This window comes from Chinchilla lanigera, unplaced genomic scaffold (genome assembly GCF_000276665.1).
Source record: "Chinchilla lanigera isolate Chin_1 unplaced genomic scaffold, ChiLan1.0 scaffold00025, whole genome shotgun sequence".
Taxonomy (NCBI): domain Eukaryota; kingdom Metazoa; phylum Chordata; class Mammalia; order Rodentia; family Chinchillidae; genus Chinchilla; species Chinchilla lanigera.
The window spans coordinates 25899375-25926401 of record NW_004955426.1 but is presented as its reverse complement, the minus strand read 5'-3'; the positions used below and the strand labels follow the sequence as shown (position 1 = coordinate 25926401).

General features: G+C 37.3%; 1 protein-coding gene across 1 annotated transcript in view; it reads left to right on the top strand.

Annotated features, from left to right (window-relative positions):
- The window catches only part of Oxct1 (3-oxoacid CoA transferase 1), a gene marked incomplete at its 5' end in the record, with an annotated part of 112670 nt that overhangs the window by 71786 nt on the left and 13857 nt on the right, over nucleotides 1–27027 (top strand). The window contains 2 exon segments of the mRNA XM_013514992.1: nucleotides 11213–11302; nucleotides 23207–23287. Coding sequence (XP_013370446.1) covers nucleotides 11213–11302; nucleotides 23207–23287 — 171 coding nt within the window.

The following is a 27027-nucleotide window of genomic DNA, read 5'->3' as shown; positions in this document are numbered from 1 at the left end:
AAGGTGGTAAAATTTTGTAATTTTTGTATCCATTTTTGAGATCTAGACATTATATTATATAATAGAGCCTATGATAATCTAAAGGCTTTGAAATGCAGAATTATTTTATGCACATTAGCTTCCAAAAGTTAACCCTAAGGCGAAAATCACATTACTCAAAGTATACTTTTAAGTATATTTCACTTCTTTGTTAAAGATTGGGAAACCATGAAATCTCTGTCACACATTCTTTTCCCCAAGGAGTTTTAGATAAAAAAAACAAAACGGAAATTAAAAATTATTTAGAAATTTAAAAATAGGAACTTTATGTCATAGTTTGTGCAATGCAACTAAAATTACATTCAACAAAAAGTGGAGAGCCTTAGATGTTTTTATTATCTGCAAAAATGGTACACTGGACAACTCTGGCTTGCTTGGATTCTTTACCCATGTAATGTCTATGGTAAGGTGGTGTTGAAGGCCTTCCAGCACTTGATTATATGAACAGAGATTTTCAAGAACAGCGCTGAATCAGATCATGGTTGTTGTTGTTGTTGTTGTAAGAACCAGTTACAGCAGTTGGCTTGTAAAACATACTGACAAAACTATGAAATATCATAATGACATGTAGTTCTGAACGCTCGAGTTTTCTTGATGAGTTCACATTAAGTATGAAAAGCATATGAGGCCAAGACTGAATGAAGATGAGTTTTCCATCTCCAATCTCATCCTCTCTCCAGACCTTCACTATATAAATGTATTCTAGGCAAAGGCATCAGCATTTTACATTTGTCTTTCTCCCTCTCTTCTCTGTATAGTGAAATTTTCCTAAATAAAATTCATACAGAGTTCCTGAACTTTCTTATAGGCAATAAATTCAGGGTTGACCATATGACCACTTGATAATTCAACCAAGTCAGTTGCACCATTTATAATAATACTTACTTAATAGAGAATTACTAAAGAATAAGATCTCATATACATTTATATTATGCAAATTTAGCTATACAAGCACCAGTTTCTAAATTGGAAATACTATCAGATCCCCAACTTTGTGACAGTTTTCATAAAAAGAACAAATATATTTAGCATGAAGATCTGAGACAGACTCCTTATAAACTTTGACTCAAGTACATGAATTTTGACATGTTTTAGCTACTGATTATCTGTTTTGCATATTTCTGCAGTTTAGTTATAGCTTAGAATATGTCTGAATAATCAGACTCCCAAAACTTAAATCATAAAATGAAATAGCCTTCTTAAAAAAGTTACACATTTCTTATTTTTTTCTTATTGTCAAAAGTTTATGAAAAACAGACTTATTACCCTGGAACTTGGAATCTTTATCAGCTAATATATTTCTATCCTGAATGTAACTTCTGTTCATAATCATGTGGTTTTTAGGAAATTTCACTTTCTTCAGTCATAGCTTTCAGACTGGTAAAAGATACATGGTTTGTTTATCAGCTCACTGGAAAGTATTGTAAGTTTAGTCCTGAAAGATCTAACTATGTTTTTAGAAATTGTCTAAACCAAAGATACATAGGATGTTTCTATGCTTAACATCTGCCTCTTAGCTAAATTAATTAACACCACCCAACAGATTAGGAACAGTGGAGAAGACAAATAGTCCAGTAATTGCAAAGTAATGCATGCCGGGAAATGGGAAGCACATTCTGTGGGATTCAGTTGCCTCTTTCTGGAAGCTGGAGAGGCATCACATTTTTTTTACCCAATTTTTTTTCTGATTTGTTCTATAGCTTCAGGTAATGTAGTTAACTTTTCCTTATATTTTCTTTTTTGTAAAGGAGATGCTTGCTCTCTGCAGGTGCTATTTAGGTACAAGGAATGGGTAACATAATTGAAAAGATGCTCAGTACGGACAAAGGAAATCATAACAGGAAAAGTAAAATGGGAAAAGAGAAATACTGCGTTTTCGGTCATAAAAGGTCCAATCTATACTTTTAATTTTTTAAAAAACTGGTAATGAATTGGTTATATTAGTAAAAGTTTCTCATGACCATGTTTGATTCTGTTTTTAAAAAATGTCCTGTTAGAAATCTAAAATGGGTTATTGTCAGGATAGGCTTATCAAAATAATAATGATTTGAGTGGTAAAGTTCAGGGGGAAAAAAAACAAACCAAAAAGTTCACACATGTAGTTCAGAATTTTCTTATTGTTTATCCTTATGATTTTCTCTTAGCCATTCTGAAGTGCTAAATTCAATTCAGTAAAGGGCTAAAATTTATTTACTACCAGAAAATAGATCATAGTTCAATAGAAAACACAGATTCACTTACCTGCCGTAAATTCTCTTGGCTTGGAGTTAGGTTTTACAAAGCTTTTACACACAGGCTTAGAGTCGTATGGGGAAGCTCTTGCAGAGGAAAATCTGAACACTAATCTCTGTTTTCATTTTGATGGAAAAACAAAAGCCACAGGAACAAACTACATACTGAATATTTTTTAAAGAAAGTTTTAAAAATTTTAGATAAATTCTTTGTTCACAGAGAATTGAAGAGATAGTACAGAAAGTTTTCATATGCCCCTCAGCCATTTTCCCTATTGTTACAGTCTTATATTACCATGATATATTTGTCAAAACTAAAAAACACATTGGTCCGTCTATCAGTTAAATCCCAGACCATATTTGGATTTCATGTTTTTCCATTAATGTTCTCTTTCTGTTCCAAGATCTTATTCAGGGCTCCACACTGCATTTTTTCTAGGAAATTTTTAATAGACTAACTAGAAGAGACAAATGCCACAAAATGCTCATTATATACTGCCCAGTTTTCTCTGGTTCTTGCCAGTTTCTCAGTCTTTCCCTGTTTTTCATGTGTTTGACCATCTTGAGAAGTATTGGCCAGTTGTCCTGTATAATTTCTCCAAATCTGATTTTATCTGATGTTTTTCTCACAATTAAACTCAGATTATGAGTAGAATTGTGGTTCCAGAATAGAGGGAGCAAGGAGAGATAGGTCAGTGGGTACTAAGTTACAAGTACATACAGCAGGAGCACGGAGTTCTGTTGGGCTGTTACATGGTAGGCTGACTATAGATAACAATTTTGTACATCTCAAAAAGCTACAAGAAGGCTTTTGAAAGTTTTCACCATGAAGAAAATGATAACTTTTGGAGGAGATAGTTTTAACTTGATTTAAACATTAATATGTATAATTTTTATGTCTTTATATACTAGTTAAAAATAAATTCAATTTAAAATGAAGAATACTACATGGGCATAGTGTCCTAATGTTATCATCTTACCTCAGATGAGGCCATATAAGGTATCCATGTGATAGACCCCAATCTCTACCACTTGGGTAAGATTGTATTTACAAGGTTCATTCAGCATTAAGTCACTGTTTTCCGTTCCCCTATTTTTTTCTCTGAAAGCAATTCAGTATATTTACACAGGCCCCAGATCCATTCTGTGTGGAGCAGTGTTACTTAGGAACCCATGGTTCTCCTAGTCCTGAAAGTGGGTTTTCTCAGCAATCCGAGTTAGACCTGCCCTCATTTTTGAGAGGCACTGTGTCCTCATTGTACAGAGTAAGACTTGCGCAGAAGAGAAAAGCTGAAGGGCTCTTCAGCAGAGACGAATGGGTGTGAATCTGTCATGAATGCTCACTGCTGTTAACTCCAGGAGGTGTTTAGCCGTCATTAAACCAGGATATCAGCTGAATCCAGGGGACATCTGAAGCATAGTTATTATTAATTTAATGTACAATCAAAATGGTTGTGTGTTCTTCCATCCAGTGCTTGGTTAATGGGACACCTACATTTAGTATATATAGAATGCTCTCTTTCAGTTACCCTTAGTAGGTTTTTTTCTAACTTTTAAGTTATTTCCTACATTATGCTTTTATCCGCAGTTATGTTTTAAGTACTAGATAGTACTGTTATGCCAATGAACGGCCTGTACACAGCATAGAGCTTCACACTAAGGGACAATGCCTATGCTATCCAGTGAACTCCAGCTTGCCTTTTATGTACCAAATCATGACTACTATTCCAAGTATTCACCACCCAAGAGAGGTCCCCCATTTCATAATGTTGATGAGGCGGGATGGAGGTTGGTGCTTTTATCTTTTCTACTGTGAATAAAAACTGGCAGTGATTTTGATGTTGATGTATTCCTTAATAACATTCTTTCATCCACTGTGTCTCTCTATAAAAGTTCAATCCAGCTATCAGAGAGGGCAGTGTAACTGCAGTAAATCTGTAACTGCTCTTTAGAGCTCTGCAGGTGGTGGGAGGAGGTGATGGAGCAAGTGTGTTTTTGCCCATAGCTTTAGTTCTCGCACTGTCTGAGGAACCAGAAACCCACACCTTTTTTCTTTGAGGAATCAGAAAGGTGTTTGTCAATGGCTATTTCCTTACTGCAAAAGACATACTGGGAATGAGTTCTTGAGGGAACTGATATGTGTTAGTGCATTGAGAGCATACAAAAAATGATTGTTACCTTTGCATTAGTATTTTAGCTGTTGTCTTCATGATGCTTAACTCTTTAAAAACAGCATAACCCTTTAAAAAGTTCGCTGATTGTAAATGGTGTATTTTATCTCCATACCACCATTCAACCATTTGATTGCAACAACCGTATGGAATGCCTGTATTTGTAGATCATAAGTGGTCATATGTTGGCAGTTTCATAAGATTCTAGTATAATTTCTCTTGATGACCTAATGGAAGGAAAGATAACCTTGGAATTATAAATACAGAACTTATTCTGTTTCTGTTAAACGTAGAGGACCAGAAAGCTCCAGTGCTTAGTTGGATTTAATACATTGAATTAAATAACTTATTTATAGTGTGATAACACTTAAATTATTCTAAGTGAAAACAAATTCCCATATATCTGCTCTGAAACACCTGCTCAAGCTGTTTTCGTGGATTCCTTTTAAAGGAGGCCTGAGAAAGCAAGGTGAGCTCAGCCAGCTTTTTTGGTATTTGTTTTCTTCTTTGCAGTATAGTGAATAGACTATGAAAACTGAAACTATACCTTCAAATCAGAGCTAGGAATAGCACAATTTTTCTCTTGGCTGTTTTAGTAACCCACCAAATAGATCAGAGTTCTTATCTGTCTGACCTTGTAATGAAGATAACCTATCCAACATACCTTATTTATAACAGTAAGGAAAACAACAACAAAATTTGGTTGCATATTGATTATACTTTAGAAAAAGAAATATAGGGCCAGGGATATAGCTCAGTGGCACAGTGGCAAGCACAAGGTCCTGAGTTCGATTCCCAGTACCCCCCCACAAAAAAAATGAAAAGAAAAAGAAATATATTAGTTTTACAATTCTGACTATTCACTTGATTAAAATGTTACCTCTCAATATTCTGGTGTTTCATTGGCCAGCACTTATTTATATGACCAACCCTGAATTCTAGGAAGGCAGGAAAACCAAGCCTAATTATGAATTCAAGAATAAGAGGGAAGGATTTGAGAGTCAACAAACTGCCACAGAGAGATTACAAAGCTTTTAAACATCGAAGTCTAAGTAAAACATCTTCCCTCAGAGGGAAGATCTGGATAGAAATGTCATTTTAGAGTCGTTAGAGGTAGAGGCAGTTTATATCCCAAGAATAGGTGAAGTTGCTCTTGGAGGACAAGTAGAGACAAGAGCAAGAGACACAGGACAAAGCTCTTGATTTGGTCAGCTTATTTAAAGCTGTTTGGGAAGAGAATGTTAAGAAAGAGCCTGAAAGGCTTAAGAAAGATGGGAGGAACCAGGAAAGGATTATGCCATGGAAGCCAGTGAGCAGACAGTTTTAAGGAGTAGTGGAACACACTGAAGTGCAGTAGAACAGTGCAGAAATAAAGGCATGTAGTCAATTCCAGGGTGTCCACGCAATCTGACAATTAACTATTAGAGCACTGATTTAGTGTAACTCTCACTTCAAAGGCACAGTCAGGGCAGAAAGCAGATTCCTGTTTCTGTGTAATAAAGAGAAGGGTAGAGGTGAAAAGGAAAGGGAAGGGAAGGGAAGAAGAGGGGAGGGGAGGGAGAGAGGGAGAAAGGGAGGGCGGGAGGGAATGAGCTAGATCAAGGGGGTAAGTAACAGAACAGGTCCCTGAGATACCAGGAACAGAGAGCTTATGAAAATGAAATATCAAGTTTATTACATTGTCTTTTTGTGACATGCTTATTTTTAACCTAGATTTTGATGTATAACTGGTATTTATTATAAGTAATTTTGCTAATTTAACTTAGCAGCATAGAATATAATTATATTTCTAGTTCCATATCAGTTGGTTTACATGAACAGTTCACTTGTCCAGAGAAATCTATGACAGGAAAATCTCCTTTTTCACTTTGAAAACAAAATCTAGCCAAAAAAAGAGGTGATGTAACTTTGTTTAACTTTGCTAAACTAAGGCAAATTATGTTTTTATTTTCTCTAAAGAAGGAGTAATAACCTGTTTCTTTGTGTTTAAACAAATGTTATTGTTATCCTTGTTAGTTTGCTGCTCTTCTGCTCTTAGCTAGGAGCATGTTAAGAGGAACTTTTCCTTCCTAGCGCATTTTGTAATAATGAGGCAGTCAGAAATAGAGAGGCTTATATTTGGATTGAGGTGGGTACTCCGTGTTCTGGTGTTGAATATTGTGCAACAGCCTCACTTTTATTAATAAATCACTCCACTGCTATCTTTCCCTTTTACTTCCAATCGATTTACATTTTCTGCTGTGACACATAGCGTTACTTAAAAATGCTTTAAAAATTATTTCTGTGTATTATAAATTGTTCCTTTCTTAACACCAGAATATTGAGAGGTAACAAATTTGGAAATGAGCCATTGTTATTTATGTCCTAATGAAAAAGTTAGTGGCAAGGATAATTTTTAAGATGTTTTATATTTTACTTTAAGTAGCATTTTGCAGTACTGTCAAATGCATTTATTTTATTTTTCTTAAAATCCTTAAATTGTCACCAATGTTCAGAACTGCAACTGCCATTTCTTTGGGGTTCTGTAATTTAATATTTGTACTTGGATGCATTGAGGTTTTTAGTTGCTAGCTATTCCTTTGGGGATATAATTTAGTATTTGTACTTTGATGACTTGACAGTTTCAGTTTCCTTAAAGTTTTGGCATGAGTAAATGGGATCAAAGGAGGTGAAGTATATTGAAATACTGATTTTAATTTAAATCTGTTTTCTAGAAAAAGGCAGAAAATCTTCCTCTTCAATTCCTATTTTAGTACCTAAGTTGCATAGACTGAGTAAATATTTGTGAACTGAGGATAATACTTGAATCTGTCTTTTTCAGAAAGTGTGTGGCTGTGTTGTAATGAAGCATGCCACATTTCTAGCCCATGTTGTTACAGTATTCTTTTCATGCTGATAGCAGGGTCAGTCCTTAACTGCAAAAAGATGAGTTGGCTATGAGCTGAACATTCAGCAATCATCTCCCCATTATCCTAGCTAGAGTACATTTCAGAACTGACGTTTCACCCTTCAAGAAACGTGTGTTTGCTGATGAGATTTTAAAGAAAGCCTCACTTTGTGTCATCCTAGCCCTGTTCTTCAGTCATGGCCAGGAGCTCTTCTTCATTAGAGGCTTATTTTTCACCAAGTACAGTATCACTTTCTCTCTTATGATTTGTTTAAAGGTATATTTTTAGCTTTTCAGTCTCCCTGTTTTACCAGTTTCTTGTTTTGTATGTTGGATAGTGTGTTAGATTTGGGGAAAGAAGATGAGGTTGAAATAGGGATTATCTGGCTTTTCAGCTGTTGCCTGAACTTTTAGTAGTGTCTGTCATCTCCAAATCCATCCCATTCACTTATGCATTCACTAAGTAGGTATACTGCACCTCTGGAAATGTCAAGTGGAGTGTTAGCTATTTAGATAGAGAGTTGGATTACAATGCCCAGCACAGTATCTGGAATAGTTGCCTTCCTCAGGGAGCACTAAGTGTCCCCTTAAGAGCATTGCTCAGCTCCCCACCCTATTGTGCAGCTGTAGTACTTAGCTCTGGTTTCTACATGGAATTCTCCCCAGCCCATCTAACTCATTTGGGGCCCAAATTGTTATACTAGTCACACTACCTGCTATAACAGCTACGCCTTCCAATTTCAATAGTTCACAGGATAATGCAGTGTGCTTCTGATTAAAGACGCTCTTACTTGTGGTCAGTTAAAAACCCAGGATGAGAGAAACTCATGCTCCTTCCCGTTTCCTTGGTTGTCAGCATCCAGGGTACAGAAGGTGACAGAGCATGAAGGACCACATACCAAAGAGTTTAGTAGGCCACTGTTTGGACATCACAAATACCAGCTCCCTTTCTCCCATTGCATGGAGCCCAGGTATGTGGCCACCTGTAACTAGGAAATGCAAGTAGTTCAGTTCCAAAGAATGTCTGGTAGAATGGGTTGAAAGGGTAATGATGAGCATGTGTTATGTTTTTTTTTTTTTTCCTGCCAATAAGTAGAGTGCCTATCTTCCTTTAGTAAGTGATTGTTTCAGAAATCCTTTGGATATTGAAATGGAGTTAAATATTTTATTTTCTTTTTCCAATACAATGTACATACTGAAAGAATAGGTAAACTAAATATTTAGAGGTTTTACTGTTACCCCTTAAGAGATACTGATATTCTCTTTCACAGTATTGCTGTTCTGCACCTGCCAGACTAGTTTGTTGAAATCTTCCCTTAGTGAAGCCCTGCTGAGCTTCCCTCTTTCCACCCCTGCTTCCCTAGAGATAGTTAAATCAGAGTTTTAATAGTTACCAGTTACATCCTCAGTGTTCTGCTTGGGCTTGAACATACCTGTTAGTTTAATTCATTCATCCGTTCACTCATTCAGATATCTATAATGGAATGAAAGAGAGAGAAAGAAAGAGAAGAGAGAGGAGGGAGTGGTAAGGAGGGAAAGAAAAGATTGAAATTTGCTCTGGTACAGTTGGACAAAGGCAAGGGGGAAATGAATTTAGCCCTACATTGTGTATAAGGGAGAGGAGGGGACTGCTTGTTTCAGAAGAAAAAAGTTTAGTCCAAGGCTCTTATTATTAATGGATGATTTCCCTTCCCCAGACAATTAGCTTTTTGGAGAAAAGACTCTACTTTGATGATCTCTAGTGTAGCAGTAGTCATACGTGGCATTTAGGTGAATTTATCAGATGAAGATATAATTGAGTACCTCTGTAAGCTTTATTTACTGTATACTTTCCTGTACATTAACTTAAATTTCCTGTACATTAACTGTACAATTTCCTGTATATTAACTCTTATCATAGCTCTATGATAAGACATTCTTATGTCTGGTTTAAAATAATGAATTCAAATTTAAGAAAAGACTTGATTTGCTGTTGCTGCATAGTGGATTGACAGAATAGATCTCAAGTGTTTTATTCTAATTTTTTGCATTTTTCGTGCTTAAAAACATACATTTCACTATCAGAGTGGTACTTCAGAATTTAAGGTGTGTGCTTTGGGGGAGGAAACATCAAACTGCTTGAATCTTTGAACAGTGAAGGCTATTCATTTACACTGAGCTCATGCGAGTGTTCTTTTTCAAGCAAAAACAGAAATGGTCCTTCCATCACGTATTATAGGGCCATATATTCCTGGCAGCACAGTGTTTTTTATGTAGTAGGTGCTCTGTAAGTATTTCTTAACTAATTGACAGTGATTTAAAATTTCCACATTAGATATTTCAAAATTAGACAAGCTTCCTGCTAGAAGTTATCATGATTTTTTACCTATATAATCACTGTGTCATAGGGGACATAATTTGTCTGTGATAAACTCTAAATCCTGGAATTTTTAAAGGAACTTTTCAGCACACTCGCTGGGTTTGTTTAGCTTTGGAATTTATGATAGACAGTCGTTGTTTTCATCTCTGACTTACCCATATTTTGTAGCATAAGGGTATCAGGATTCTCTACAGAAATGTTATGACTTGATGCACAGTTTACTAAAGTTGCAGTTGGCAAAGGATGAAGACATTGCTTTAGAGAAGTTTAAAATTTCACATTTTCATAAAGTCTGATTCACTTCAAGCTTGTCTGTCTGAAAGCAGACCCACTTAGTATCCTCCACACCTCCCACTTGCTGCCAGATGCTCCCCATTTCATTCAGTGGCAGGCCCTAAACACAGAGCATGCTGACTACTTTCTCTTTTCCTTTATAGTGCTTATCTAATTCCCTTGCATGTCATGTTGCCTTAACCTCTAAAATATCCCCAAATCATGGAATTCAAGACCTGCTTTAAAATCAGGTGTTGATTGCCTTTGGTAATCTTTTCAGAGCTCTGATACTATGGGAAAAGAGACTTCTAAGAGTTCACTGTCAAATCAGCAAGATGACTGAGGTTAAAAACGTAAATAAATTTTAAGGAAGTTTCAGTGTTAGAAGACACTTCTCTTTGGTATACTTGAGTAAGAATTTATGTCATTATCTCTGGAAACATTAGCTTTTCCAACTCTGTGACCAGAGGACTGAATAGACAATGGGAAGTTTTCAAAGTGTATGGCACATAAGAGGTGGTTGATAGATGTGTAATAAGTGAGGGGATGGACAGATGGGCAAAAATAGAATGGTAATGGTGAGAAGATTGTAGACTCAGCTTCTGTTTTCTGATTTTGCTTAACAGGAATCTGGTCTTACAAATTTTGTTTTGTTTTATTATTTCAAGAGCAAGATAAATGCCAAATGTTAGAAAGAAGTAATGTTAATCATTACTAGATAAGCACCTCTAGCACCTCGGTCCCCTATTTAATGGCATTTCAATGTGTAGGAAATTCAAGAGCACTTCAGAAAGTGTATATAGTTGAAGACTCAGTGGTGTCTGCAATGTGTTTAAAAAGAAAGGTGTGGAGGATGTCAGTGGTATTAGGATTTCAATCTGATATTTTTGCCAGAATTCTAGAAAAATTCTTATTTCTAATAGGTCACCAACAAAATCATATTAACCACTTAATGAAAGTGACATCATAATATTTATCCTGAACTTCGTCTTTCATCCACATTTATCCTGAACTTTGTCTTACTGCTAATAGGTCTTCAACAAAATTATATTAGCCACTTAATAAAAATGACATCATAATATTTACCCTGAGCCTTGTCATTATTAAATTGTAAAACTTCAAGTACTAAACAGTGAAGTTTAATGAGGTTTCCTTATTATTCCAATAAGTTATCCACAAGTTAATTTTACTCTCCCATATTTGACTGAAGTGAAAGACGTAAAAGTACATATTTTCGGCTTCTGTTTTCCAGGGTAAGATGGTGAAAGGAATGGGAGGTGCTATGGATTTAGTGTCCAGTGCCAAAACCAAAGTTGTGGTCACCATGGAGCACTCTGCAAAGGTAAAGTGTCCTCTGCTCTGGAAATGCAGCTTTTGGAAATTCACAGTACACCAAAATCATGTACATAAGGTCACCTGATTGTAATTTTGTATTGTTTTCTCTTGCTCATTCAAGGTGATAGCACTTATATTTTAGAGAGAAAGGTAATAATAAGGGTAGTTATTCATTATTCTTTGGCTAAATGGTTTTACTTTGTATGGAGCCAAATATCAGGGTATTCTTTGAATATCTGTTTTGCATACACATTAAAAGTAAAGGCTGTAGTGTCTCTAAAGGTAGTGAAAATGTATTGGGAGAGATGTAATTAATTCAAGTTTTAAAATGATTATAGTTGCTCACTTTCTGCAAAATGAAAAATACAACAAAATGTGGGCTTTAACAGCAGTTACCTTCATATAGGCAATATGACTTCTTAGCAGGGGTGGAAGATGGCATTTCTAGACGTGTTCACATGGGTAAAATGGTGATAGCAAGCGTTCTTACTCAGAAAGGTGTTGTATTTTATTTTGAGAATTCGATTATTTATTGAATGTCTATCATGTGCTAAGAGCCGCTATGCTTTAGCAGTGACCAAAACTGGATAAAAATGACTGATCTCATGAAGCTGATTTTCAACTTCTTTCTCTTCCTCTTCTTCCTCTTCCATCTTGCCATTTATTGAGCTTTTACTGTGTGTCTGCAAGAGACTAAGCAACCTGAGTGTACAAGCCCATAAGCTTGCTATAGGTATTTTTGTGTTTCTATAAAAAGAGCTTTAGAGAGATTAAGTCATTTGCCTGAGGCTGGGTACCTAGTGGAACTGAGATTAGACTGAGGTGTCTGTAGCAATGGAGTCTTTCTTCTTTATTCATAAATTAGTGTCTTGTACTAACTGATCACTTTCCTGCCTGAATCCTTTGGCTTCTGCTAACTTGAAAAGTTGATATTGGTTGTATCTTCTTCTTTTTATGTCATTTGTTCATTTTCCTTTATTTATTGTCATTCTTAGTTTTTAAATTCATTGGTTCTCATGTTGAGACCTGCTAATTTGAGGTGAAACAGTGGTACATTTGTCCTGTTTTTATTTAGTGATGCAGCATTGTCTATGAGCATGGAGCTGGAGGATTTGTACTTTGCTTGGTTCCCCTGGGGGAGTTCTGTTATAGTGATGTGTGCTATGAAATGATTCTGCTGTGAAAACTCAATAAGTATAAATTATCATAAATTGTTTAGTAAACAGTGGGAAGTGAGCAGTGGTGCATAAATGTGGAACAATACAAATGGAACCAACACAGGTGATTTCTGAGAGATGCCTTGCAAAAAGCATCCAAAATATATTTCAGAGGCAAAAGGATGCAAGCATGCAAATCAAATCTAAATCTTTTCTGGAACATGATATCTATTTGGAGAAAACTTTAATTTCCCTTTTGTTGTTACTTTAATATTGAGGCATAGGCACTGAAGCTTGGCATATTTTGGAATTTTTCTGCATTGACATTCAAAACATTATACCCATATTTAGCAAAATCTCTCTCCCCTCTACCTCCCTGCTTTCTCCCTCTGTCCCCACTCCCTCTCCCCTTCCCTCTTCTCCCCTCCCCTCCCCTCCTCTCCTCTTCTCCTCTCCCTTCTCCTTCTCCCTCTTTTGCTTCCTCTCTTTCTCTCTCCTTCTTTCCCTCTCTCTCAAGTCTTTTCTTTCTCCTCAGCTGGAATTTCTGATAGAGGAAAATAAATGACTTTTCAAACTGCTGTCTAGAAATCCTTTAGGACAGCTTTCTACAGTAACAGAATCACTTAACTTTTCATTTTTTTTTTCCTTTCACTGAGGAAATTAGAATTTTTTAAACTAGAACGGGAGTGAGATATTTTTCTCTAGATACTTTCATTTGAACAAACCAATAAAAATACTTGTGATTATGATAATTATAATGATTTGTTCATCCTTAATAGTTAGATAACCTTGAAAGTTTACCAACAGAGTGTCTCTTCTTAGCACCTTCACATCTTACCTATAGTTCTATGGTGCATGGTTGCTGCTTGGTATTGCCCACCTGGATCTGTAACCAGCCTGGCTGAAGGTGATGTAGGGACCTCACCATGTCTTTCCTGCATCTTTTATTCTAGTTCCAGGTTGGTAAGGGCTGGAAGAGAGGCAGAGAGTGGGAGCTCTTCGCTTGTGGCAACCTCTGCATGTTGTGACTTGTTCTTTTGCACATGCCAGGACTCTCACTGCCTTATGATCAAGGAACATCTAAGGGCACTAACCCTCCTATGTCTATAAGGCATGAAAGTGAAACGTTTGAAATGAAGGATTAAAACCTGAGAAAAGAAATATAATCTTGTATTCCCAGGGTGCTGAATCGTTTTCCATATGTAGGTACATCTATCCATTGGTTTTTCAGAAGTGACTTTCTTTCACTCCTTTTTGTCATCTGTAGGGTTACAGGTGTTATAAAAACAGCATTGGTTATTGCTTTAATCAGAGAAATGACTATTTCTTTGCAAACTTTTGCAGCCAGCTGTTTTCTTTATGTCAGGGGCCAGGTCCTTCTGGATCCTGAAATTTGGTTGCCTACTGCTCTTGAGTGACTCCTGGCTTCTGATGGCCTCTGGGGTGTTTGCCAGACACAGACATCAGATGATGCTTAAGGATATTTTCACTGAGGCTGAAATATCTGGGCCCCAGGAAAAATGAGGAAGTAGACAGTTTTGAGTTTTGTTTTGTGTTGGTGTCTGACTACTTTTCATCACTGGCATATCCCAGCTTCCAACGTGAAAACTTGGAAGGAAAAGAATAACAGTGCTGGTTATCACAGGTGGAGGTGTTATGCTTAATGTAACACAGACTTAGTCACAGCTTCTGGGTGGTCCTGTGAGGAGGATCAGGCTATAGGCTGGCAGAAGCTCCTCTGGTTAAGTGGGAGTTTGATTCATCTGGGGTCTGCCTGTGTTCATCTCCTGCCACGTTCTCACCAAGCTACCTCTACACAGGTCCCGCTCACATCCTCTCTGGTCATGAAGCTTCAGGTTTCAGAATTATCCCTTTCTTTGTGTTCGTTTTCCCTGGCCAATGGTCTCTGCTTTGGTGAGCAAACATATCTTTTTGCTTGCAAGAAAACAGTCTGAAAATATAATTTTGCCCCTAGTGCTTACCTTTCTTTCATTTTGTATTAGAATCTTCCAGATTTTGTCTGGCATGTAGTAGCCCAGTGACATTTCCCAGCTTCTCCTGCATGTAGATACATTGACCCCAACAGGCTTATTTCAATGGGATTTTAACAGTTTCAGTATCTGTCATTTCTAAGTCATGTCCATAATGATTAAGTCCATTACATTGGACTTTCTTTGATCTCATTCTATCTGATAAGTAGCAGTAGTCTTGGCCCCAGAGTTGTAAGTTGTGTCCTGAGGGGTGTAGAACTGCCCCACCAACCTGGGTCAGTATATGTGCCATCCTCTTCTTTACAGGTTCCTGCCTGGACTCCGTCCTTGGATCTCTGCTCGTTTTACCTGCTGCACTTACTTGAGTGCCATCCAGGTTTTCAGGACCAAATATTTCTCAGGTAGTGGTTCTGAGTCCTTTTCTCCCCCACATGAGGAGCTCTAGAATTATATTTCTGACTCCCTGCCAGACAACCCTACTTGGTTGTTCCAGAGCCACCTCAAATGCATCACATCCACAAGTGACGTTATTATTTCCATTAAGTGAAATTTTCCCCATTTTGCGCAGTTAAAGAAATGCTGCCTCTGTCTCAGCCTCTGTGTTCAGGCGCCCTGTGTGAACCCCTGTCTACAGCCAGCACAGTAAATATTGCATCCATAGCACTCCTGTAGTCTACTTCCTATTTATTTCTACTCTGCTTAGGCCCTTGTCATAGCTACATCGATCACAACTGGAGTGTCCCAAAGGTCCTCTAACTGCTGGACTCACCTTGGTGGTAAAACCCACCACTGATGGTATGTTCAATCTAAAACTAAAGCTGGATCACGTGGTTCTTATTTAAAATATTTTGATAAAGTCACCATTGCTCAGTTCATCTTATCCCAACTGCCTTTTGTGATCAGCTCCCCAGCTGCCGCCTAATCCGTTTCTTCAGAACTTCCTTTCTGCTGGGATCTCCACAGTGTGTCTGCTGCTACTATTCTTAAGGGATTCTACATTCTGTTCCCTTACTCATTTTTCCTGTCTCACTCCTACCTCCAGAAAAATCAAATAAATGATCTAATGTTTTGTACATTTTTGGCTAATACCTTCTTCCTGTCCTCTAGAAAGGAATAGTCCTTGGGGCTTTGTCTTCCAGTTTGGTAGAATTACTGTATCTTAATATTGGCATGTTAGTTTACTTGTTTGTGCCACCATGAAACATTTAGGTAGACGTACTCTGTACCAGGTACTATGAAAGGGTCTGAGCAAAAAAAGAAATGATGGAGAGACATGATCATTTATTTTCAGGCAGCTCAGAGTAGTCTGGAGAAAGTGTGTAATTGAACACCAAGTTCCACTGTGGAAGAGCAACTAAGAGCTTCTTGTGGGATATATGGAGCATTTGCAGGGAGATCTGAAGGCTGGCCACAGTTTAACAGATGGCAGGTGCTAAAGTATTGCAAGAAATGGAGCTGGGGCAATGGGACCAGGAGGACAGGGTTGTGGAGGGATTTACAGTTTGGTCCTTGTTGTCGGAGAACAGAGGGAGAAGGGTTAGGGGGAAAATACACACATGGCCATATGCACATGCATGTGTGCACACACACAGTCTGCTTTTATACAGTGGCCAAAGTTTTACAAATGTAAATGGGACTGTGTCATTTTTTCCTCAGCTCAGAGGTCCTCAGTGGCTTCCTGTGTCACTTGGATTCAAGACCAAAGACTTTACTACTGTCTTACATGGTTTGACTTCACTCTCCTATCTCTCTGATTCTGTTATCATTCTCCCTCATACCCATTTATCTTCAACCATACACTTTCCCTGAAAGTTTCTGGAACATTCTAAGCATAATCCTGCCTGAAGGCCATTACACTTGTTATTCTCTGTGCTGCAGTGCTTTTCCCCAGATGACTCCATGTTTCACTCCCTCACTACACTTAGGCCCAGAATACGGAGAAACTTTCACTGTCCTCATGGCCTTTCACCCACATTTCCCTGGAATATGAGAAGCTCCAAGTGTACAGCAGCTCTCTCTGTCTGTTACAAGGACTGAGTAGAAAGGTACCTGAGGTAGTGAGGCTCCGTAAAATCTTGAATTGACTTATACTTCTGATAATAATGATATTTAAACATATGTAGTACTTTTAACCTTTTTCAAACTATTGCATGTTTATTATTTCCATTTTATCATTATAATACTTTCATGACATAGATCTTGTTATTTCTCTTCTAACAACAAACTGTTTCCTTAGAGATATAGCATTCTGGTAAAAGTGGATTAAAAAATGTAACACAAAACCAAACAAAGTCTGGGTATCATGCCTCCAGACCTCTTTTTTCTTTTGTTAAATTTTTCTATAGCAAATACTGTCACTCCTAATAACAAAGAGCAAATATTTTATTCTCAATGTTGAGTATGGGAAATGTATTCCTAAGAGTATAACTTTCAGGGCACAAAAGCAAAGAAATTCAATCACACTTGTCATTTATTGTAAACAAGCAAAGCCTGGAAACCTATTTTTGAGAACATAAATGGGACCTCCATTCCTAAAACAGGTTTAAATTTTATTTCAGTAGGAAGTCTGGATTCTGAAGGGATAAAAGGAATCATAATGATATTGTTATGAATTTTGTAAATAATTTTCTGATTTATTGTAATCTATCTGGTGGCACATGTCTCATAGAAATCTTGAATGTTATTTTATCTTGTTTTACTTTTTATGAAGAGGAATTATAGAAATTATTAGAAGTTCTATAATTATATGTTAGACCAAATGTGCTATGAAATCTAATAAATGCAAAAGTTTCTTTAAAATATCCTTTCTTTGGGAAAATTCCTGAGGTAATTTTCAACAACACTAAAAAGTATACTAAAGTATTCCTTTGTTAGAATAATATATAATTGACAATAATTTCAGCTGGTTTGATTTCTTTTCATTCCTAAAAGTTTATCATTCTGTTATAATTTTAATATATAGTTAGGCCAATCATGTGCCAGAATTTGTTTGGAAAAAATATCTTAACAGAGAAATTTAGGGGGCTGGAGGTATGGCTGAATGGTAGAGCATGTATTTAGCATGGACATGGCACTGGCTACAGACTCCAGTACCACCAAAATAGAAAAAGTAGAAATTCTCACATTTTGCTTTTTTATTTTTTCTTTATAATGGAAATCCTTGCAAAAAACAAGATGTTACCATGTACAAAGAAAAGATATAACGTTTCAAAAGCCAGTAAATCTCAAACATAGGTTACAGAATTTAACTAAGCTAGTACCTTTAAGTTCTACTTAAACTTTGAGTTTATGTGCATGACTATCCACACTTTTTAAAATGGAAAGAAAACTAGTGCCAAGAAAAGCCTTTTAAGGTCCCACACCAACTCATGAGTAGAAAGAAAATAATTCCTTGTTCCTGGAGGTCAGGGATAACAGGAAGAAAACTTCACAGAGAAACGAAATCCTCTGTATGATGATAATTTATTTTGTTTTATATTGAAGAAAAACAGATCTATTTGAAAATCTCAAAAAATCTGAAATTTTTTTATATCCATTGTCTCATTTGCCTAGTATTTCCCTTAAAACTGTGCCTGTAACCTCAGGCCCTTACTGCATCCACATATAAAGATCATATCTAGTTGTAAAAGTTCTCTACATCAGCTGGGCTCTCAATTGAAGTTCTGTGTGGATCACTGGAATCTCTGCTGAGCAGGTGCTATATAAAGGCCAAACTTAGCCGGTGAGGATAAACTCTGTGTGAGTAATCTTCCTGTTCTGTATCTTGTGTATCTTGATTGTCTTTATTCAACAACTTATGTTTTTCTTTTCTATGCACCATATTGATCATCACAGTGAAGCTACAGTCATGTATTTTGTAATATATAGTGTTCCCTGGTATTTTATATCTGTGTGTGGTACTTGCGTGTATAGAAAATATTCCACTTATATAACCATTAAGAAGGATGGAGGGAAGGAAGTAGCCAGGGATAAAGGTTGTGAGGCCTTTGATATTTCAGCAAGTCAAGGGGGAGATATACTATCGGCTTTCTTGTTTTTGGCAAAGTATTAAACATTCTTTTGCAAATTCTGCCCTTATAGTCCTTCCTATCAGTGGATTATGACAACACTTGGAGATTAGGAATGAACAGGTAGAAGAGGTAAAATAACTATAATTTATTTTGTTTCTGTCTCTCCTCTTAAGTTTGTATGTAGCCTCCTGCAGTCCTGAGGTGCTCCTGCCTCTTCCTCTGATCATTCTTTTGCCTGTCTCTCCAAAGTGTTGTGTGCCACTTAGTACACATCTGAGAACCAGATAGCGGCCTCACGTGGTCGCTAGACACTTCATCATGTGGCATTTTATAGCTCCTACTCTCAGAATCAGAAATGTAATATTCTGACAGCATTTGTTGATCACTGATTTTCCAAGTGCTCTACTCATCACTATAGCTACCAAGCTGAATGGTCTCAGCGCTCAGCAAATCAGGGTCTGTTGCAGAGTAGTGGGTGGTCATCCTCTGGGGTGTGAAAAGGAAGAACGGGACCAGGGACATGGGAGCAAGGCACCAGATAGATATCGGAGAAGATTACCTCAGGGCAGCTGACACTGAGCCAAGTCCTAAAGAAAAGGAAGTGTGTTGGGGGTTGAATCTGAGGTGACAGGGTGTGAGATGGTGTGTGTTCCAGGTAGCAGGAAACATAAACAAAACCCTGAAAGCTTACTTCACTTAGAAACAACCAACTCCAAGAAATCCTGTGTTCTCTGCAGTTGATCATTAGGGCTTTCTCAAAAAAAGTGCTTAAAAGGCAAAAAACACTGCAGCCACGTTAGGAAGTGCTGAACAGAAAAGGTAAGTGTGAAATGAATTTCATTAAAGCAATGTCTTAAATGCTCAGTTGCCTCAGGTGAATGAAATGTTGACATCAAATGCAAGAACCATTCTGTTATAGAAAAAACACAGCTGGTTATTTGGGATTAAGTGCACTGTGATACTATGAAATTCACTGTTATGTTAGCAGGGGGATTTATCACCATTTAACCAGAGTTGTTCATTATCACAGAATGTAGGGCCAGGATTTCATTCAGACATCTAAAGAATTAGAGATCACAATGAAGCAAATAAGAGAAAGTACCAAGACCCTAAACCACTTAAAAATCAAATGGTGAAGAACTCAAACTCCTATGGGAGGTCTATATGTATTGAACCACGTAAAGGAAAACTTGGGGAGCAGGTGGAAGAGGCAGATTTAGGTATTCACTAAGGTTATCATAATGTTAACACATAAAAGCATGTTGAAATCAGGAGTCCTCAATACTAGTTGAAACATTGTTAATGCCACACTTTATTCCTCTGCCTTTTCTGACATTTCATATTGGTGAAGGAAAAAAAAGAAGCAGAGTAATAATGATCAAGACCTCGTAACCTTGGATTTTTGTACATGGATTCAACCCCTTCTAGTTTATTGTGTTTTCAGTAATTTAATCTGACTGTCATAGTAAGAAGGCAACTGAAGAGAAAACTAAAACTTAAGAGACAAAGGACTATTAAGGGCAAAGTTCTGCTCTTTGGACTTTACCCACAGTGTTCTTTGCTATACTGCCTCGCTTTATTAGGATTTATTTTTAAATGTGAAGAACTCAGCAATTGTTCCTTCTTCGTAAGTCATGAATATATGCAGCTGCTATGGCACAGTGCGAGGCTCAGCCCAGCATGGTTAGAATAGAGTGCTAAAGTGGGAGTTAGTCATACTGTGACCTCAAAGTGAACCCATTGTTGAATACTGAAATTGTGACATTTTTAATCCTTCTGAATTCCATTTTCTCTCTTTTTGATTCTGTTATGCCTTGGAGATAAATATGAATGGAATCATCTAGCTACATTGTTCTAACTGCAAGAATACACTTGGTGCCAGTTTCCTAGGCAAGCCATATGGTTGCCTCTAAGTATATATTGTGTTTATATATATTTAGTTTTGTGGATCTCAGGAATTATGTTTAGGCCATTTTCTGTCAGATTTTATGTAAGGATTTAAAAGTTCATAAAGAATTCCATTGTAGGTTGCAGTAATGTTAAATGTAAGTTATATTTATACCAGCTAACATTTATTGTTGAGTGCTAGACAGTTGGATTTCATTTAAGCCTAGCAGTGACCCTGTAACTAAGGTGGATAAGGAAGCATGAGCACATGGATCTTGCATGAATAGTGTTACACACGGGTGTTTGGCTCCAGCCCACACTCTTTACCACTATGGTATATTATGTATTCAGAAAATGGTCTATAAAGGTCTCTGTTGGTAGAGTGCAGTTAATGCTGTCAGCTGAAATTCATGATTCCCTCTAGAGTGGAGTTGGTTGTTCATTAAAATCCAAGTGGTTGCTTTCACACCAGATGTAGATCTTGCTCTCAAATAATGAGAACAAAGTAAGAGCTCCCTACAGAAAATGTTCTTCAGAGGCCTATAGATTATTCACTTTGTTTGAAGTCAGCCTTGGAATTCATTGTGACATGCCTTATTTGAATTATATTAAATGTAAGAAGAACTGACAACTGTAGAAATTCAAATATTCACCATTAATTTCAGCTGTTTAATTTGGTTTATGTGACATGCAAAACTTGAAATCTTGAAAGTAAAATAGATGATTAAAAGTGAAGTAAAAGGGATGCTTTCTTTTTAAGTGTGAAGTTTTCTTACGGGCCAAGATGCAGGAATAGAACTTGTTTTTAAAGGTAGTTTCTGTCTATTTTATATATATTTATCACCACTTTTGACTGAATTAAAGTGATAGAGTTGCCCTTTAAAAAAAAAAAATCTCTCAAAGATTCCCAGTAGGCTTTCTTTTCCTATTCATACTTTCATGAATCCATTCATTCAAAAACTACTGGATGGCTTTTATGCCTTACACTCCCTTAAGTACACTAGAGCCTTTAGATTACTAGTATGCTGCAAAGCAGTCTGGTTATAAGGAATAAAATCTTAACTAAACCTAGTTATCTTAAGTTCACATCTGGCAATACAGTTGGTCTCATTTGGGGAGAGGTGTAAACTAGGCAATAAATTGATGTTTAAACTGCTGAAATTTGAAATGGTAAAGATAATATCAATGTTGTACTTAGATCTAAAAGGCCAAAACAAAAGCATTCATTAATAAGAGAAGATCCAGAATATTCTGAGTTCACTTTCAACTTTAAGGGGAATATTTAAGATACTTAAAAGAGAGCTTACTTTTAATCTTAAGAAAATGTTTTGAAGATCAGATAATCAGAATTAATATTTCAGTTGTGTTCCACACACCTGCCCTTGGGGCCACTTTTATATTGAGGGTAGGGTGGGGTTAGGGGAGGAAGTTAATGACTAAAACCCTGTTTTCTTTTTTTAATTTTTCTTTTATGTTTGCAGAAAGAGAACTGTGACTAAAAGAAACTGAAAAAAATGTGCATATAGACAAGCTCATGCCTTTTACTGAAGTTCAGCTGAACTCTAGAAGGAACATAGAAGAAAGTATATATAATTACAATATGCTACACTGCTGGGTCCAGCAGTGGTCAGTTTTACATGATCATTAGATCCCACAATGATTAAAAAAATTTTTTTTGAGACATTCTCATTAAGTTGTCCAGCTTTGCCAGGAACTTGCAATCCTTCTGTCTGTGTCTCCCAAGTAGTTGAGATTACAGGCATGCTTAATTTAGTGTTTTCTATTTGGCAGTTCTAGGCTGTTGCCACAACTGTAGCAAGATATGGAGACCAGAACCCTTCTATCTACCCTTCTTCGCCATGGTATACCTAAGGAAAAATGTAAATTCTGACCATGGAATTAACTACCAAGTGTGACATGTCCACACTAGGAGAGTTGAAAATGATAAAGGCAGGCTTGGGGTGATGTTTATAGGGGAATTAAGTATTCATCTACCACAATGAAAACAGTAATGTCTAAATCTGATTAATCAAGAAATAAATAGCATGGTGAATGACAGGTTCCTGCCCGGCCCTGAAGGGGACTTCCTCTTACCCTTCCTGGGCGTGTGCAAGGGAAGTCCCAATCAGCTCCTAACGGGTCACTGAGCCCGCCTCTCAAGCTCGTACTCTAGCCAGGGTCCTCATAAACCCTCAGCCTCCTTTGTCTACCCTGGAGGAGCCCTGTGCTGCATGCAGTCCTCTCCTCTCAGGGTCCGGAGTAAATCCCTTCTTGCCCTTTTGTTTGTTTCTTCTTCCGCGCTGAAAACCTAACAGTGAACGTAATATTTAAAATGTGACTATCAAAAGAAAATACATAGAACAGAGTGCTTTAAAAACTTGAAATATATTTCCAATTAAGGAAGACAAGGCATTGCTGTTTCTGTGTATCTGTTTTTATAACAAAATTAATTTTCTGTAGTTTTTCAAGGGAACTTTGGCATTTGTGTTCTACATATGTTTCCTTTCCTTGGAGAGCTGGTCATATTTTTCAGAATTATTCTCTGGAAGGAAAACTAAGCAGGATATTAGAAGTGAAATTTTACATCAGGTTATGCGAGATTAAGAGACTTGAGAGGTCAGATATGTGGGCTGGCATTTCTCAGATAAAACATGTATACCTTGGCTGTTCTCTTGGCCTCCTCCCTAAATTATTTTCAGGGACAGAAACTACCTCCAGAAAGAGTAGAAAGATGACTACAAAATGTTGAAATAAGTGTATTTTGAAGACAATTTTTATGATAGTTGCTATCTATACATACACCTATTCTAAATAAGAATTGCTCCCTAACTACTGTTTTTGATGGTTCTTTTTTTCTTTAAAACAGGGAAATGCACATAAAATCATGGAGAAATGTACACTACCACTAACTGGAAAGCAATGTGTCAACCGCATTATTACAGAAAAGGTAAAGTGCCTTTCTCTTTTATTTCCTCTAATACCTACCACTGCTTTTTTGAAAGGCATTTTAGAATTTTTATTACCTTATGAAAGTGTATTATGTCAGTAGTCATAGGAGTAATTTAGTTTGTGAGTAGAATGAATAAGAAAGTTCATCAATTTAATGTTTCTAAATGTAGAATTTTTCATGTGCAACTCTGGAAATATACATATACACGAAACAATTGAACTATCCTTGGTAACTTTGACATTGTGATATAATCAAAGAGTGTTTCATTGATCCTTCTGGTTTTGACTGTTAAAATATCAAACTGGATGATATATATATGTACAGAATATATATATGTATTCTTAATTTTTGCTTTGCTTTCCTGAATCATGAGTATAAACTGCAGGGTTTCAAGTTAGAAAACTCAGTCAAAATTGACTTTTAATCATGCAGCTGTAAATTGCAGTATAGTCTCCACAGTGAGCGAAGAAACTTACTGTTTCTTGTATGTTTTCTGCCTTAACACACTGACATTTTAGGGCCTCTCTGGGTTTTTTTCTGAGATAGAATGTGTTGACCAGTGTTATACCCGGAAGCTGCTCAGATGAGAGGAGCACTGTGGGCAGCTGTCTACAGTTACATTTCCAGCTCAGATTTGAATTCAGGATGTTGGTGTGTCATAATTCCTATAAGTCAGTGGGAAGGAGGCATTTTCTTGATTCAGTATCTTGATGAAACCACAAAACAGAATTACCCATATTGTGGGTTTTTCTCTTCTTTTTGTCTTCATCTCCTTTTGCCAAGGGCCCTAGCAGTAATATCTTATAGTAATCTAATTCATTAACCCTAAAGCAACCTAGAGCAGGCCTTTAAAGTGGGTTAGGTTCAAAAGCCACATTTTAAGCAAAGTTCTATCCTTTGGTGCCTCCTCAAAATTATTTGTGTGGAGTTCCTTAAATGTGACTTATCGAGAAGAACAAGTGCTATGGCTTAGTTACTTTTCTCTTATTGCTGAGACAAAATACCTGACACCCAAAGTTAAGGAAGGAAAGGTTTATTTACCTCACAGTTTGTGGAGATTTCAGCTCATAATCAGCTGGCTGCCAAGGCAGGGTGGCATGGCACAGGAGCAAAAGCTCATGGAGGTAGAAGACAGAAAAAGCAGCAAGAGCAAAAAGGAGGGAGAACAAGCCTCTTTTCCTCCCTTGTATTGTAAGCAGGCTATCTGCCCAGGGTGAGTATAGCACTCACACCATCTCCCTGCCCTCCTCTTGCACGGGCTCAGGATGTTTACAAAGTTTGGACCTTGGCTCCCTGCTGAGTTAGTTATTTAAGCTTCTAAACTTCTCAAATTGACACAATGAATCAACCATAGTATGCTAGAAATGATAGTGTTGTATCTCAGCATTTATTCTTGAAGTCTTCGCCATTTGTGGAATATCCCAAAAACTATGGAAAGAGCTTATTAAGAGGATCTGCTGATTTGGAAATAGGACAGAATAGCCTTTGATCTTATTTTCTTAACTAAAGTAGTAGCTTGAGAAGGATAATTCCAGCAACATTCTTTCCCTGTCTGATCTTCCCCTTCTCTTAAGTAAGCCTTTTCCCTCCTGTATATCCTTCCCTCATTCTTACAAGTTTAGGGCTTCTGCTTACAAAATCTCCCACTCCACCTTCCAGCCCTAGAGATTCTACCCATCCTTTAAGCTTCTGGAAAGTTCCATTTTTGTCACAGAGAGGTTTCACACTACCTTACCACACAGCAGTTTCGTCCTCAGAGTGGACTGCCACTCACTTTGGCACTTACCATCTAATACCTGTGTTCTCTTATGATGTAATTATATTAGTTGGCTTTCTGTTGCTGGTATCAAATACCTGACATACACAATTTAAGGGAGAAAATGGTTTAAATGGCTTATATTTCAGAGGTTTTAGGCTGTGGTTGTCTGGGTTCAAGGCAAAACTATCATGGTGGAAGAGCATTGCAGAAGAAGTCAGTTCAACTCAACTCCAGGAAGCCGAGAGCAGCGGAAGAGCCCCAGAGAGGAAGGGGGCCAGGGACAAGATGTAATCCTTGGGGTCATGCCTCTGTTAGCCACCCAGACGCACCTGGAAGAGTGCTTTACTAATCTTTCAAACCACATACATTGACCATCAAGGCTATCAGGTTAATAAATATCCCTTAGTTATTGTGAGCTGATCAGGTCTGCAATCTCCTGAATGAATGTATGGCAAAGGCTAAATAAAAAGAGGCAAATGGAATGATTTCAGGGCTCCAGGTGGATCAAAGCCCTCTCATAGAATTCTAGATTCTCTCAGGGCTAAGACCAAGACCTTTTCTGGGTGGCCCATATTTATTTATTTAGTTATCAGAAGTACTTAAGAGGGGAGTACTCAAGAAGGTCAGGGCATAACTACTCAAGGACTTCACCAAGTAAAGTATTTAGTTCACCCAGGAGTGAGATGCCTGAGTCTATAGTCTTTAGTTAAAATTGGATTCAGGTGTCGTTGGCTGTGATCTTGTTTTATCTTTTGAGGCTTTCTGGCGTCATCCTGACACCAACATTACGGGCCTTAGAAGGGATTAGTGACTCACAGTTTCACTTACTATGAGTCCACTACCTGTGTCCAGACCAGCGGCCTAGGCTTTGGACAGACTCACAAGTAAATTTGAAAAACCAGTTGGTTAATTTAAGTCCTGCTCCTAATTTAAGAGCTGCTTTGTAGTAGCCTCCATCAAGATTAACTGTCACAACAACTTATATTGCTGTTTATATTTATTGTCATTTAAAGAAAACCTATTTATACCCTTTCTATCCATCTAAACTCTGTTGATTTATTCATCCGTTCATTTTATGTTTTTAAGCACTTTGAAGTAAACTATTCCCAACAGTTGGATACAAAAAGGAGGAGGGCACGTTTCACAGGGTTAGATAGATTTCAAACATCAGCAGCATGTAAAGAAGTAAACACTGCAGAGGATACAGTAGAGATGCATACAAGGTGCTAAGTTAAGAACCTAAAGGATAGCTACCTGACAGCCAGGGCAGCAGTACCAAGGAAAACTTTCAGGTACTGTGTATCATATGTAGTGTTTTGAAAGACATTGCATAGTTTGTACCCTTTCTTCTCAGGCTTCAGTTTCTTTTTTTCCTCCCTTTACATTCTCTACTTCAGCCATACTAAAATGCTTTGAGGTATGTTGCATTCTCCCCTGACCATGTTCTTCGGGGACTTTGCCCATTCTTAATCTCTCTCTGGATCATTATTCTCTCTCCATCCTTCTGGTAATTCCTCATCCTTTGCCTCATCTATACATTTATTTTCACCCTTCTAGCGGGTATTCCCTACCCCTCCACAAGGCTTCTGGGTGCTTCCCTGAATACTTGCAGTTATCCTAACTTACACTGGCAACTATGTTGAAATAGCCCTGCCGCTCTGCCTGTTTGATTCATAACTCTTAACCCAGCATTGAACATAGTCCCTGACCCCATCTCAGTAAGCACTCATTAAATAAATGTACCACTGCTTTTCTTGCTGAGAAAGCTGATAGATTTTCTGAATTGTGAGCCTTGAAAGACAAACAGGAATTTTATAAATTAGAAAAAAAAACACAAGATCTTCCCAGTAAAAGGAAGAAAACATGTAAAGTCCCAGATGAGTTAGGAAAACAAGGCCCATTCAAGGACCTGCAAATGGTATTTTAGAGCAAGGGCATCCCCAGGGTCTGAAGGCTAAGGTGGAAAAGACAAGGGACA